Genomic DNA, 14751 nt, shown 5'->3' with positions numbered 1-14751 from the left:
AATATAATTACCCTCTATAAGACCGTAATAAAACCTGTCTGGACCTACGGAATCCAACTATGGGGAACAGCAAGTAATTCCAACATTGAAATCGAAAACGCTAAGATCCATTATAAATGCACCCTGGTATGTCATCAACGAACTAATACATCGCGACCTCAAGATACCAACAGTCAAAGAGGAAATAGCAAAATATAGCGACAGATGTAGCAAAAGAGTCAACAAACATTGAAACACTACCCGCTAGACCTAAACACTAGATTTAATTAATTATTTATATTAAGTAATATTTACTTATTTACAACATTTACTTAAAAATTATACTTATCTATAATAAGTATTAACTTATTATAAATATTTAGCCATGTCACTGCGCCACGCCAGAAAAAATTATTGAAAATTCTCAATGTGAGAATTGATTGTAAATATCAATAAATAAAAAAAAAACAAAATTTTGAATAAAATCAACCCTCTATTAACCATTTATTATTACCATGTTATTTGAGATATTCAGAAACTGTATTGAACAACTCCATAAATTGAAAAGTAAAAAATAATGATGATGTTATAAAGCCTGTACTTCAAACTTGTCATTACTTACGTCGTCTTTTTGTGGTGATTAAGTTTATAAAAATAAATCATTTATTTAATAGAATATTATTCGTGTAAGTACGTTGTAATTTCGACCAATCGCGGGGAGACGCAATCGCGAGGAGAGACGTCAACGGGAGTCGTAAATTCCCGTTACGATTATACTAATCGACACCACGAGTTGATCGATCCCCTGATTTCCGTTAGGATAATAGGGGTGATTAAGTTTATATAACACTGTGATTCACAGAATTATAAAAATATATATTTCCAACACTTAAACTACACTGTTGAGTAGATATAAATCGTCGATAACAACTTGTCGCACGAATATGAAATAGATATGAATAGTAGAGCAAGGTTCGTACAGTCGAATTTCGTATGTTAGTGGACGTAGCACTCGAGGATACTTAATAGACGTGAGATTTTGATGTTAGACTTCGACGTTGTAGTGTGTAGAAGAAGTAAGTTGACTTGATCTAGCGGTGTTGACGAAATAAGTTGACTTGACCCTCCTGATGTAGCAGGAGAAGTCTGCGACTTGACCCTCCTAGAGTCGTAGGAGAAGATGAGTAGGATGCCTCCGACCAACGTGGTTCGTGAGTGACCTTGTGCATGGGAAAACCCAGCCTGTTCTATTAGATAGATGTTCGGTTTTTCCTAATGGGTGCGTACCCGCTTTCTCCGTGTTTTTAATTGCGCCTAATAAACCCAAGGACCTCTCTAAAAACCTGATGTGCGTCGCAAATATTTTTAGCCTTAAGAAATCTTTCAGGACAACGGATTGAATGAAAATACATGTGTACACAATGAAAGAGAAAAGTTATGGTTGGTCCTTAGGTTTATTGAGGGTCGAAATGACGTTACGCAGGCCATCGGCTGCCCGGTCGCGAGAGCTGCAGCGCCGATGTTTTAGGCGACGTAACATACGTAATACAATTAAAAAATTGATAAAAAGTGGAGTTGATCAGTTTCAGTCTGGCTTTCGAGAAGTTCATATTTCGTTACTATTTTTATCCCGCAAACTTTAAGACTATTTGTTTTAACACGTACATTACCAACGAATATTTTTTATAATCAGTATAGAATGAATTCATACGTAATATCTCAAGAAAGAAATACTCATAAGTACGACTACAATTCCAAGCATGTTCGATCGGTATCATTTTAATGAAAACGAAACTTCAAAGTACCTTTAGCACATAATACATTAAGTTACTTTACAGAAACTATGTACCATAAATCAAAGAATATATTGAAAAATGTAACACGTAATTTTTCCTGTTATCCATTTAGCATAAACTAAACTTACAAATGACAATGAATGTTTGTGTATCGCGTATGTATAAAAATGTATGGTTAGTTAATTTGTTGATTATGCAAATTGCACAGGACCGAACGTAATTCTGTTTGCACCGGGATACTAGTCTAGGACGAATACGTCTTGTCAGATGATTAACAATCCGTTACTAAATTCACTCGACTAATAAGTTTTCCGAAGCATTTATTTCAACAGAAGTACTATTTATCATCCGTCTCTGTATCTCCATTTCGGAGTTTAAACTCCGCACAAAGCCTAACTTACATGTGTTGCTATTAAAAGCTCAAATTTTCCTCTTCTACCTGAATTAATTACTCCAATTAAATACTCTCGCCTTATTAACAGCCGCGTACCCGTGTGTTCCTTAAAGGTATATGCGAGGGAAAGAGCTTCGTCCTCTGATGAAAATATAATTAAGGAACTTGCTTCGTGGCATTCGACACAATCTGATAAATAAAATAAATGAAAAGAATTTTGTTGAAAATTTTATTCAATGATATTGTACGTAGTATCGTAATTAGTATTGAAATTTAAAAGTAGGAAGATACACAGAATACATATAATACGCAAAGTGTAATATTCTTCTTCCTATTACCATGAATTCTATTCTGTATCTTCACGTGATTACATTATCTGAGTTCATCTTTCCCTTTTTTTCATTATTTTCAATGAAATTTCTTAATTTCGAGGAACCTATGCAAGAATCATTGGTAATACGTGTAACTTCTTGCTTTAATTTCATTTAAAGTTTTTGAAGTTTCTCTTAAAGCTTCTCAAGTCTTACTCTCTGTTGATACGAGAACGAGATTGAGATATTTAGAATTCAAAGACTGTAGCAGAATCAGCTTCGCATAAATGCTAGCAAATAAATTCAAAGATAGTTGGATTATGATTTTATAAATTATTAAATTGTTTGATAAGTTCTTAGCGCGATTTAAACAGAAAAATATCGTTTCTCTCACATGGACGTAAAATTCGTTCAAACTCATCGAAGAGAGAAAAGAAAGATCATTTGGTAAAATTCATAACGAACCAATTCTAGTCCTACCAAAATAAAAAACTATTCGAACAATCCAATATGTACAGTGGCGGACGATAGAAAGTTTATAAAGTACAAAATATAAATTGACACCAAAATTAAAAAAAATGGATCTATACATAATAAGAGCAATTATATTCTCTCTTCTTATTTATTATATTTAATAATAAATGGCTGTTAACTAACATGGTAACATATATTCGATACAAAAAATTACTCAAATTCATAGTGTGTTGATTTTAAACTTCGTTTTATCCGCCGCTGCGCACAGATATAAAATATCATTGCGTAAATATAAAACAAGTTTACAAAGAAAGCAAACACCACGAGATGTTGAATGATTTTTCAAGTCGGAAAAGCGACCAAAGAAAGTGGAACAAGTCCGGAAATAATGACGATTTCAAGAATGACTTGTTTCGTCTCTTCGCAATAACATTATACCGAACGACGGCTGAATTATGCATCCGGGCAACATAAATCGCTATGATAGTTAGCACAGACACTTAGCACGTGGCAGGGTCATAGGCGATCCGTCATTAATGCTTAATGGACGGCATTAATTCGTTATTGTCGGTGGACGATGGTGGGAGGAATCGATAGGAAGTCGCTGGCGTAGTCGCTGTAAATTCGTAAACGCAACAATATGTTGGCGATCGGCACGACGTTAATGTGACGTCAATCCACATCTGAGGCTAGATGTGTGCAGGTCCTCACCGCGTACCCTCAATAATCTCAAGGACCCACCATAAACTTAAACTTTTAGTTTATTAACCCTGTAAGTGTAAGTGTAAGTGTAAGTCCTTAGATTTATTATACGTTCGTACAAATTACGGGGGAAAAGCGGGTATTTACCTAACGGGAAAGCTGGTTTTCCCCGTGAACAATGTCACCTACGAGCCACGTTGGTAGGAGGCTTCCTCCTCCTATTTTCATTTATTAACGTGGACTATAACCAATTGGCATCGCGGATCGTTACCCTCACTTTTCCCAACGAAAAGTATGAACAACGAATCTGCGTTGTTAGTTCAAAGGGCACACCCATACCGAGCTTTCCTCCGTAATAATACGAGAACACTTCGGGACTGAAATTACAAACTCTCATCTGTCAACATCTCTTAGATCAGTCGCGTAAACTGTGCTTATAAAGTTGTGTTATTTAATAAAATTCGATAGAAAAGAAATATAAAGTTGTGCTACGGCTCAACCTTCTTGTCTTTAAAACCTAAGCCTTAATTTTACGTGACTTTAACCCCGTTACCAGCCAGGAAAAATGGGAATAACCGTGGGGCTGGTGCAGAACGTCTCTCCGGATCAGAGACTTGGAAACTCAATAACGCAGGAAAACGCATCGAGAAATCTGTCGAAATAAGTGAAACACGATGTCGCCAGGTTTTTCGAGATACTTCCGTGTCTTCGTACGCTTTTACGGGATTAACGTCAGCAACGATTGATCGGTGAACAGTTCGGATTGTGGATTATGGAGTAGTTCTTAACTTACTTTACCCTTACTTTATAATATTGAGTCATGTACGAAGATATTTTTACAAATTCCATATAGCTTAATAATATGAATAATATAAATCTTGTATCAGACATTACTTTTTATTCCCGCGTTTGATGTCAATTCAATTATATTCAAACGAGAGTTAAGAAGGCTCAATTTTCTATCTTTCGAAAAGAAAACTTTTTTCAATTAACCTGACAGACACTGAATATAATTTATTTAACATAGGCGAGAAATTAAAAAATCAATTGATCGTTTTATACGACAAAATTATTAAAATTATATGTAGTTTTATTATAAACACCTTAAACTTATTGAAACTAAATAATGTCTTTTTAGAAAGAAAAGACAAATTATATACTTTTAATAATCTTAGAATTTTATGCTTTACAGAACAATCAACTGATTTTTTAACTACAACCTAGGTTAAAGAAATTATATTCGTGTCATAAGAGACGTTAGGTTAATTGGGAAACTCTGCCTGTTTCTTTTTTTAAGGATGTATTTTCGACGAATCGCGCGGAGACGCAATCTCGAAGAAACATGTCAACGGGAGTCGTAAATTCCCGTTACGATTATAATAATCGATACCACGAGTTGATCGATCCCCTGATTTTCATTAAGGTAATAGGCGTGGTTGAGAGGGTATAACACTGTGATTAACAGGGTTATAAACTATATATTTTTAATACTTAAGTTACACCGTTGCTTATGATATATATCGTCGACAATGATTTAGCATATAGAGATGCGATACACTGGCATAATATTCGTTTGTAATCGAGCAAGGCTCTTAAAGTTTTTGTTATAGTTGACGTAGCAATAGGGGAAAAGAACTGACATGTTGACTTTTCTAATGTTGTAGAATAAGTTACAGTGCCGATACTGTTTCGGAGGAAGGCTAGCGATGGGTGTGTCTAGCGTACGGAATCATCGGATTTGGCGATGACAATTTTGGTTAGGAAAGTGAGGGCAGTAGACATTACTTCTGATTGGATGAACGAAGGTTGGTGGACTAGGAAGGGTCTTAGCCGCCCTCGATAGAAAGTTGCTAGTGGGAAGCATGATACGTGAGAAAAGCTAACTTCCCCGTGTCAAGCCGTAGTAGACAATACTCTTTAGAAAGCGATTTAGAAAAACGATATTTGTCCGGTCTGAAGGACGGTCTTAAGACTATTGAGTGCACGCAGTAAGGATGAGCGGACATCTGGTTTCCATCTTGCCCGCGGTGTGTAGCCTGGTCTAGGTAGAGTGTCGCCCGACGTAACAAAAGACAAAAAATAAATAAAAAAATAAATTTTTGTTTATTCCATGTTTGAGCATAATTGAAAATTTATAGAAGTTTTTGAAATAGAAGATTATAGTCTAGAATGTGTCACTTATCGATAATTCGCTAATATTAGTAATTAATAAATGATTATCCAAAAGATCCCATAGAAGAGAATGTATTTTTTTAAAAGACAAATCACGTTATTTTCGACTGTAAGACGAACATTCGGCATCACTATTTCACTATTACGATTCTTTCAACTTAACCACTTAATATTTCAGAAATCGTTCGAACCAGCACACTAAAAGTTTCTCTCTGAAGATTAATGATACTCTCATTTTTCGATGGATCTAAAATACGATATAAAAGCACTTAACCTTCCTGGCACTTCGATCCTACGATATATCCACAGCCCAAGCACAGTACAATCGCTAAAACGAAGTTTGGGGGTGATGTGGCCCTGCCAGGTGAAACGAGAATTCGCGTTTCGTCCCGGGACTACCGGTGGACTCGTCAGTAAGGCTATGCGTGGTAGTCCCTGCCTTAGACGTAGAGGGAGTCTTGCTAGGTGCGGTATTTGTATCGTGACACCGTATATTCGACCGCTAGCGTGACAGACAGACTCGCTGTCGTCGTAGTAGCCCTCTGGTGTTGGCGGTTGGTACCCGCGGATCGCCCGGGAGGTGTTACGACCGCGTTGATGCTTCGACCTGTCGGCGTCCTGTTGGTACCGATCCGCCACAGAAGAATTAACCGTATCTGTCAGTCAATCTTCTTTCTCTCTGACAAACGAAGACGATATGGTCACGTAAACATTCGTAAATTTATGCAAATTGATCGAAAACGAAAAACGCCGTAAAGGTTTTGCCAATTAATTTTTATCGGACTATCTCATCAAGTAACAGACAGCTACGGAATTTATCGCTCTCATAATACGTTATACGACACGATATTTCATTCCAGTAAATGTTAATTTCCTTTCTTCCTATTATCAATCACAATTATCACGGGAATTATATCCAGATGTGACAAACGCGAATAACATTTAAATTATCGATTCATCGATAATTACGTATCGCTCTACTGTCAGAAGATTCTGAATTTTTATTTTACTATTCTGATAAATTATATTATAGCAAGTTTCGTCCAGACTCAAAAAATGTATTTGAATAACAGATACATCGCGAAAGCCTACTATAAATCAGAGACACAGAAAGGAGTTTTATAATTTGAAAAAAAAAAGAAAGGTAGTTTATTGTAGCGCTATAAAATATTTCAACTTTTTCAGACTTCTTAAAACTATAGAATCCAAATGGGAGAAGAAATAGCGAGGAAAAATAATATCGGTCAAATATTCTTGGAATTCCTCTTAATAATCTCAATATGAATTTGATGAAATTCAGTAATGCGAATTGATTAGAAAAAAAACATTAGAAACAAAATGTCGAATGTTGATCCTTAATGGGTTAAAGAATCGGCGAAAATTATTATTTTCACTCGCGAGTATAATTATCCATAAACTTTTCGCTTCAAACAAAGACAAGTATTTATACCGTATTTTATGTAGAGCAATAGCAGATTGTATTTCAATAATTCTCTCTATAGTATAAATGGAAAATACTTGTATAGAGGAAATACTGATAAAATAATAACTGTGATGTTCCTGGTATTAAAGGACACAAATAAGTCCTCAAATTATCGAGTAAATAATTCACGAAGAGAAAGATAACTAAAGACAATTGTCTGTCGGATTATCCTTTATTCGCGACGATCCTCGAAGTCGGAGGTCGATCGTTATTTCCAACAGCTTCCGCAATTGACATTCAGCTACAACGATACCTACAGAGAGGAGAATACTCGGTGTAACCTGACAGAAGATCCCATGCGACCTCGACTCTGGGACGGAAGTCTCGTTCGGTTCCCCTGAAATTCAATAATACTTTGTATGTGGAAGCGGAAAGTAAAAGAATGTATAGGTATAATACATACAGATCGTACACTGACAACAGCAGAAGGAGGACGAGCAAAGGACTGTGAGTAGAAAAGGGGCTGACCTTTCATTGATTAGATCACTCAGAAAATTCTACGCGATATCCGGCACCCGCCTACCGTAACCTCCGCACTTTTTCCATTCCTCTACATGTGAAGAACTTTTGTCGCTCATTCCTCCCTCTGAATTCCGTTTTCGAACGCCGATCACCAAGTTAGGACTTTTTGATGTTAAGTTTCTATTCTCGTCATCTTTGTTGATCAGTTAGCAGATTGAAAATAGCGGTGTTGGGCCCGTTGCTGTGGAACATCGCGTACGACGCGGTGCTTCGGACGCCGATGCCTCCGAACTCGGCACTGGCGTGCTACGCCGACGACACGTTGGTGCTGGTATGGGGCACGGCATGGGGTAGAACCGTCCGCCTGGCGGAGCTGGCGGTGGCCTGCGTGGTCGCCGAAATCAAGGGATTGGGACTGAGGGTGTCCCCTGAGAAGTCCGAGGCACTGTGGTTTTGCCGCAAGGCCGATCACGGGACGCCTCCAGCGGATTATCGCCTGAGGTTGGAGGGGGCTGAGATCGGGGTCGGAACCAGCATGAAGTATCTGGGCCTGACCTTCGACAGCCACTGGACCTTCGGCGCTCACCTCGAGCGCCTGACGCGGTCTGTTGAGGCGACGGCGAACGCCTTAGGACGTCTGCTGCCTCGGTTGGGCGGGCCCGACGTCGGAGTGCGCCGGCTGTACGCCGACGGGGTGCGATCGAGGCTCCTCTACGGAGCTCCGATCTGGGCGGAGGACCTGATGACCAACCGTCGCAGTCTCCTAGTGGTCAGGAGGCTGCACAGGACGGTGGCCATCAGGGTAGTGAGGGGCTTCCGCACCATTTCGGCGGCGGCAGCGGCGGTGTCGCCGGGTTTCTCCCGTTCGAATTGCAGGCCCTGAGGTGTCGTGAGATTTATCTCCACACTCGGGGTCTGTCGGGCGGGGCGGGCCCGGTGGGCGCCGACGTCAGGGTTCGGGCTCGGCGAGCTTTGCTGGACAGATGGCGCGCCAGCCTCGACACGAGAGCGGGTGTGCCGGGGATAAGGGTCCTCGGGGCCGTCCTTCCAAACTGGGACGTTTGGTTGGACGGCGGTGGGCCTCCCCTGACCTACAGGGTGACGCAATTGCTCACCGGACACGGTTGCTTCGGTGAGTATCTGCACCGAATCTGGAAGGAGGCGACCGCGCGCTGCCACCATTGCGATGCGAGCGTGGATTTGGCGCAGCACACGCTGGATACTGCCCGGCGTGGGCGCGGCCGCGCCACGACCTCATCGTGGAAATCGGTTGGGATCTCTCGCCGCCGACGATCCTCGAGGCATTGTTGGTAAGCGAGAGAAGGAGGAGGGCCGTGACCTCCTTCTGTGAGCAAGTCATGCTTCGAAAAGAGGCCGCGGAGAGGGTGAGGGTGCAGCACTCTCACCCTGAGAGGATTGACCGGCGAGGGCGCGGCAGAGGCCACGGACGCGCTTCGGTGAGACGCACTAGGTCCGCCGCGTCCCCCGGTGTGGTGCAAACTTAGGCGCTGACAGCTCTGCGCCCCGGGGCCGCAAAGCAGCCCCGTAGGGGAACCGGACTGACTGGCACGGCGGCTCCGGCGACGAGGCGCGGTGTGACGTTGCCGCACATCGTTCCATTAGGGGACGTATTGAGCGCGGGGGGAGGGCGGTGTATCGCTTACACCGGTTCCCGGGCCCCTCTCGATCGCAGCCGGGACGGTCATCGTGGAGGTTTTAGTCGGTTGGAGTCCGGTACTACCACGCCGCTTTCCCCAGAAGCGACCTGGTGTCCGTGCGGATTTCCTCCACGTTAATAAAAAAAAAAAAAAAAAAAAAATTGAAAATAGTAAGATCTTAATGTAAGTACGTCCGGGCGGCGGAGGGAGGTAATTTTGAGAAATAGATGAAATTTCTGCTTTGAGAGCAACCAATTTTTAATCGCTAATTTTGTTTTGTAACTTGAAAATAATCAACTTTTGATGGTGGTATTTTTTGAGGGATTGAATTTTCAATAGCCAATTTTGTCTAGGTATTGAAAATAAGAAACTTCCAAGAGTGGTATTTTTTTAAGGAATAATCTCGGGAGATGAAAGAGCTTTTTACTTCGAGAACAATGAATATTCAATTACTATTTGTGTCTGTAAATTGAAAATAATGAACATTGTATCGTGCCGTGCGGTGGGGGGAGGGGTTGATTACAAGAAGCAGAAGGAATCTGTGCGTTGCGAAAAGTGAATTTTGAATAATTACATTTCTCCGTAAATTGAAACTAATGAACTTTAGATGATGGCATTTTTCAGAAGATTGATTTCGAGAAGTAGAAGGGATTTATGTGTTGCAAATAGTAAGGTAAAAATATAATTATTTGCATTTTAATGGGGAAATACGTGAGCTAACTTTTTCAATTCTAGTAAACTTATTGGTAATGGTAAAAGGTTAATTAACCTCTTAGACATACTCTGTTTTATGAACATTATGAGTTCATATCAGTGGTAAAGGGGTGCACCTTAATGATGTTAGTATCCTTCGATAGCAGATAGCTTCCTATCCATATACCATGTATACTTTCTATATACATATACACGCATATGTATATGTATATATTATGTATTATATATTACCACGAAATCTGATGCTGTTCCTGGCTTGCGGTTGACAAGGACTTGGAAATGACGTAGGGACATCAATGATATCATTAATGCTTAATCATGGATAGTGCTCCATAATCGTGTTACCTTTGTCCTGTACGAATATTAGATAGCAGTCGATCACTCATCTACGAAGTCGCGGATCAAAAGGCTCAACTTACGTTCCGCCGTTCAAAGCCTAGTGCTACTATCAAGAGACTTCTGACGTGGGAAAATCATCGATGTGGATTGTTGATTTCCTTAGAAACACGCATACTAATAATTTTATCTATAATTCCAAGTAATCCATTTCCTTTAAAATATTTTACATTCCAGATATCCCGATGGCAGTAAATGCAGTATTTTTGTAATAACGATTTTTCGAAAATGAAGGGACATTTAGATGTTTCGCCGTTTATTAAAATATTTATTAGGAAAAATTTTCTACTTTCAGAACAAAAAATTCATTAATAATCGTAAAAACGTAAATAAAAATCGTAATTAAAAGCTATCGCAAAATTGGTATAGTGTATTTATCTTTTAATAATGATTCTGATAAGAATGAAGAAATAGAATGTTTAGAAAAAGTAACCATAGATACTAATTGATTTTCGAAAATAAAAGAATATTTAAATATAATTTGTGTATATTAAAATATAAAAAAGACGTAATAATAGATAATGAAATTTCCTATTCATAGATATATATATCTTTCATATCAATTAAAATTAAGACATATTTTTCTGTATCAATAAAATTTCACGTCAAACTATAAAATTTATAAGAAATAATAAAATATCTAGGGAAAGGGGCAACGTAATACTCAATGGATAGTGGAAATCGGAACTGTATATGCATTTCTATTTCTCTTTCAGTCACTCCTGTCTGTCACCACGGCCAGGTAAAGGTGTTCGGTGTAGCACGACAGGAAACCACGAGGATACCGTGTGAGCTGGAGGCAAATCCACCGGAAGTAACGTTTACGTGGAAGTTCAATAACACAATGGAGGCGATCGACATACCACAGGCACACGTCACCAGCGAACGAACACGTTCCACAGCCTCTTACACACCGATGACAGAGTTGGACTATGGTACTTTGCTTTGTTGGGGCACCAACGATCAGGGTACCCAGCTCGAGCCCTGTGTCTACCATATTGTGCCAGCTGGTGAGGGTTCTTCACGTTATAAATAGAGACTTAATAGAATATTATCATTATACAAATATAATTTTATCAGTTCGATATTTTAAATCCATTCCCTTTATACTTTTTCAATTTCATGTTCGGTTATAGAAAACGTTTGCTTTGTATTTTTATTTTCGCTATATTCAATTTCTTTTAAACTTTGTTCTGAAACATTTTAAGATGGAGAAGCAAAACTCTCTTTTCCTAGATTATTTTCATAAGGAGAAGCATTTTTATAAACATACATGATATGTACCATACTACTTTAAACACTTTGTTGATGCTGTTACTTCATATAAAAAAATAATCCGTATTAAAAGCATTAAAGAATTCCTACAAATTACAGCATCTATATTTTCTGTCACAGAATATTATCAAATACGATAATTAATGAAAACTTCCAAACTTACGTTCTTTCCTCTGCTCCCTTTCAAAAATGTTTTTACCTAGCTAACAATCAAAAAAAAAAAAAAGTAAAGAAAGTCAAATTCAAACATTTGGAAAAATATCCATGTTGAGAAATATCATGCTAAAAATGAACAACACTAAGAACAGCGGGCAGCTTTCGTTGAACATTAAAACATTCATTCTTAACAAGCGGCCAGCGTTTCAAATGCGTCGAGATATTCGCGGGCGTCTTCGGATAATCCTTTAATTCCAAAGAGAATTCGCATTACCGTGAGTAGAAAACGCGAGAACGTTGACATAATATGCATTGAAAATATACCTCTATGTGAAAATTCCATTCGGTTCTTGAAATCACGCAACGTGGCTACCTTCGCAGGAAAGAAGCTTCGCTCTTGATTATGCAACAGTTTGTAGGACGGAAATGAAGATTTTTAGTAAACATAAATCGTGAGGATTTATTGGCGGCGGAGAGGGGAGTGGAAAACTGGCAAATAAGATATAGAACTGCAGAGTAATCCTGGGAAATGTGTCTCCCATGGGATGGTTGATAGACGTAAATTAGATTTAAAAAGTTTCCTCATTATGCAGATTAGAAACAACGACAGCCGACTTCGTAACCGGACATCCGTTTCCTTTCCGGTGTCTCGCTCCTTTTTGCGTTTGACGACCTCTTAACGAAACGTTACGGGAAAGAACGACCACCCTTTCGTGTTCGATCGAAGAAGTTGCGAAGTAGAATTTTCTCAATGTAACATATTGCCAAGATTGTTACAGAGAAACGGTAGATTCCTCTGTGTTCGATCCAAGAAATAAGGAAGTGGAATTTTCTCGATGAAACGCGTTGCGTAAGACAAATTAAATTTTGAAGATTCCTACAGAAAAGCCGATCAGTTCATTGCATTTGATCGGAAGAATGACAAAATGAAATTTGTCCAATGAGACATGTTACCTAACATAAATTAAATTGCAAGAATTGTTACGGACATAATTTGAAGTCTGTTAGTCAGGTGATCAATAATTATAATATAATAATATTTATAATATTAATAATAATATTTATAATATTATAATATGATAATTATAATAATATTATAATATGACGAAAGTAAATCATCTGTAGGATTTATATGAATTGTTCATATTATTATGAATATTACGTGCTTTCCTTTTTGGCGAACAACAAAATTTTTAGAATACCTATTCCTAAGTATATTTCCCACTCTTTTTTGCCAGTTTCTTTAAGATTTTGATGTTGTATAGTACTTGCAGATTAAATTTCGTTCGTATACATTTAAAACTGTAAGTTTGTACGTATAACATACAATGGCACATATTTGAATATATTCAATAATATAGAAATTCTTGCTCCTTTTATAATTACTTTCCAAATGTCCGAATATTTTCATCTTCCACTGTAACTGTTTCCAAGAGAATGGATATATCTACTAAAAAATCTACGTATCTATACATCGATTAAAAATCAAAACGCCGGCTTTGCCAAGCGTTTCCCAATTCCGTAAACTTTCACGAGTATGATGCCAACAGCGGATCTCTCGAACCACTTTCGCTAGGTCCTATGAAACATGTGAAAACTCGAATGGGCCGTACCGTATCGAGGACGTGCGAGGATGTGACATCGTAGATGGCCGCGTGACTACGTGGCAAACGCACTTTAGTACCGTGGGTGGGGATTAAACCAGTGAAATGACGCAATAAAAAGCGCTATTAAAGAGGACGTTGCATAAAACGCAGTCGTCCAACGAGAACTCAGCCCCATCTCGAAAGGAAAACCTAACTAAGCTCGTATCTGTTGATTAAAGACGACTGAGAAACGGCGTCGTTTGATAACACCAGTTTCACCGGTTCGTACGTGAACTGGGAGACACTCGAAGATGGTCTCTCTTGCCTTTCAGTATTCAGTTCTCGTCTAAAGGAGGCAGACGTTTGTCGTCGTAGTTTCATCAACTTCGGACCGCTTCATCTCTTGCCTGCCCGACGCAATCACAGGTCAGCTATCCCAGAGAGCTCCCCTGCCAGCATACACCAAACGACGCTACGGCTACGTCGAACAGAGATAGCTTTACTACGTCTTTAACCGACAGAGTTGTTACTTTTTAAACGATCGTTTTTCGCAAGCGAGAAAATGGAAGTTTCCGTAGGAAGGATCAGTAAAAGGAGTGGAAAGTGTATGTACCAGATAAGACGTGGTATGTTCGGACGTGATTTAAAAGTTCACATCGAATCATACTTGTGGAATGCTACATAGATCGTGTTGAATATTTTAAGGAGAGACATTTTAAGTAGATTCTTTCTAGAATGCGTAGGATTTTAAAGAAGCTTTCAAACATTTTATAAATTTCCAAAAATTTCAATTCATACTCGTAGTACTGTATTAGGATCGGTGGAATTATGCGATACATAAAATAGTACGAAACAATATGAAAAAAACAATATGATCTTTTTTATTGTGCCGCATCATAGCTACTTTGTTATATATGTAACGATTTGTGGGCGAATATGTAGTTACTAATAAAAATATCTCAACTAATAAATTAACAATTTGGAAAAATATAACCGAAAAATATTAAATAATACTAAACTTCACCAGATATCAAAGCATACAAGTTTTTCGATAAAGATCTTGATTAGAAGTGCATCAAATATGCGATTGAAACGTTACATTAATTTGACCGAACGTTTTCCTTCATAACTGCTTTACGCATGTTTATAACATATTATATCTTTTATCACAGTGGCTACAAAAATTGTTAGCA

The 14751-nt window shown here is 38.6% G+C and overlaps 1 protein-coding gene and 1 long non-coding RNA gene across 5 annotated transcripts in view; one reads left to right on the top strand and one right to left on the bottom strand.

Annotated features, from left to right (window-relative positions):
* Positions 1-14751, top strand: part of LOC138185892 (protein turtle homolog B) — a 137734-nt gene that overhangs the window by 97758 nt on the left and 25225 nt on the right. For all 4 annotated transcript variants that reach the window (XM_069125217.1, XM_069125215.1, XM_069125216.1 and 1 more), the window contains exon 9: positions 11258-11551. In XM_069125217.1, coding sequence (XP_068981318.1) covers positions 11258-11551 — 294 coding nt within the window. The remainder of the gene's footprint in view (positions 1-11257; positions 11552-14751) is intronic.
* LOC138185910 (uncharacterized) overlaps positions 1-14751 on the bottom strand; it is a 273083-nt gene that overhangs the window by 245333 nt on the left and 12999 nt on the right. The gene's annotated exons all lie outside the window — the stretch shown is intronic.

This window comes from Bombus flavifrons, chromosome 13 (assembly GCF_040668555.2).
Source record: "Bombus flavifrons isolate JBK064 chromosome 13, iyBomFlav1_principal, whole genome shotgun sequence".
Taxonomy (NCBI): domain Eukaryota; kingdom Metazoa; phylum Arthropoda; class Insecta; order Hymenoptera; family Apidae; genus Bombus; species Bombus flavifrons.
Note: the sequence above shows the minus strand (reverse complement) of the source record. Positions and strands in the feature narration are given on the sequence as shown.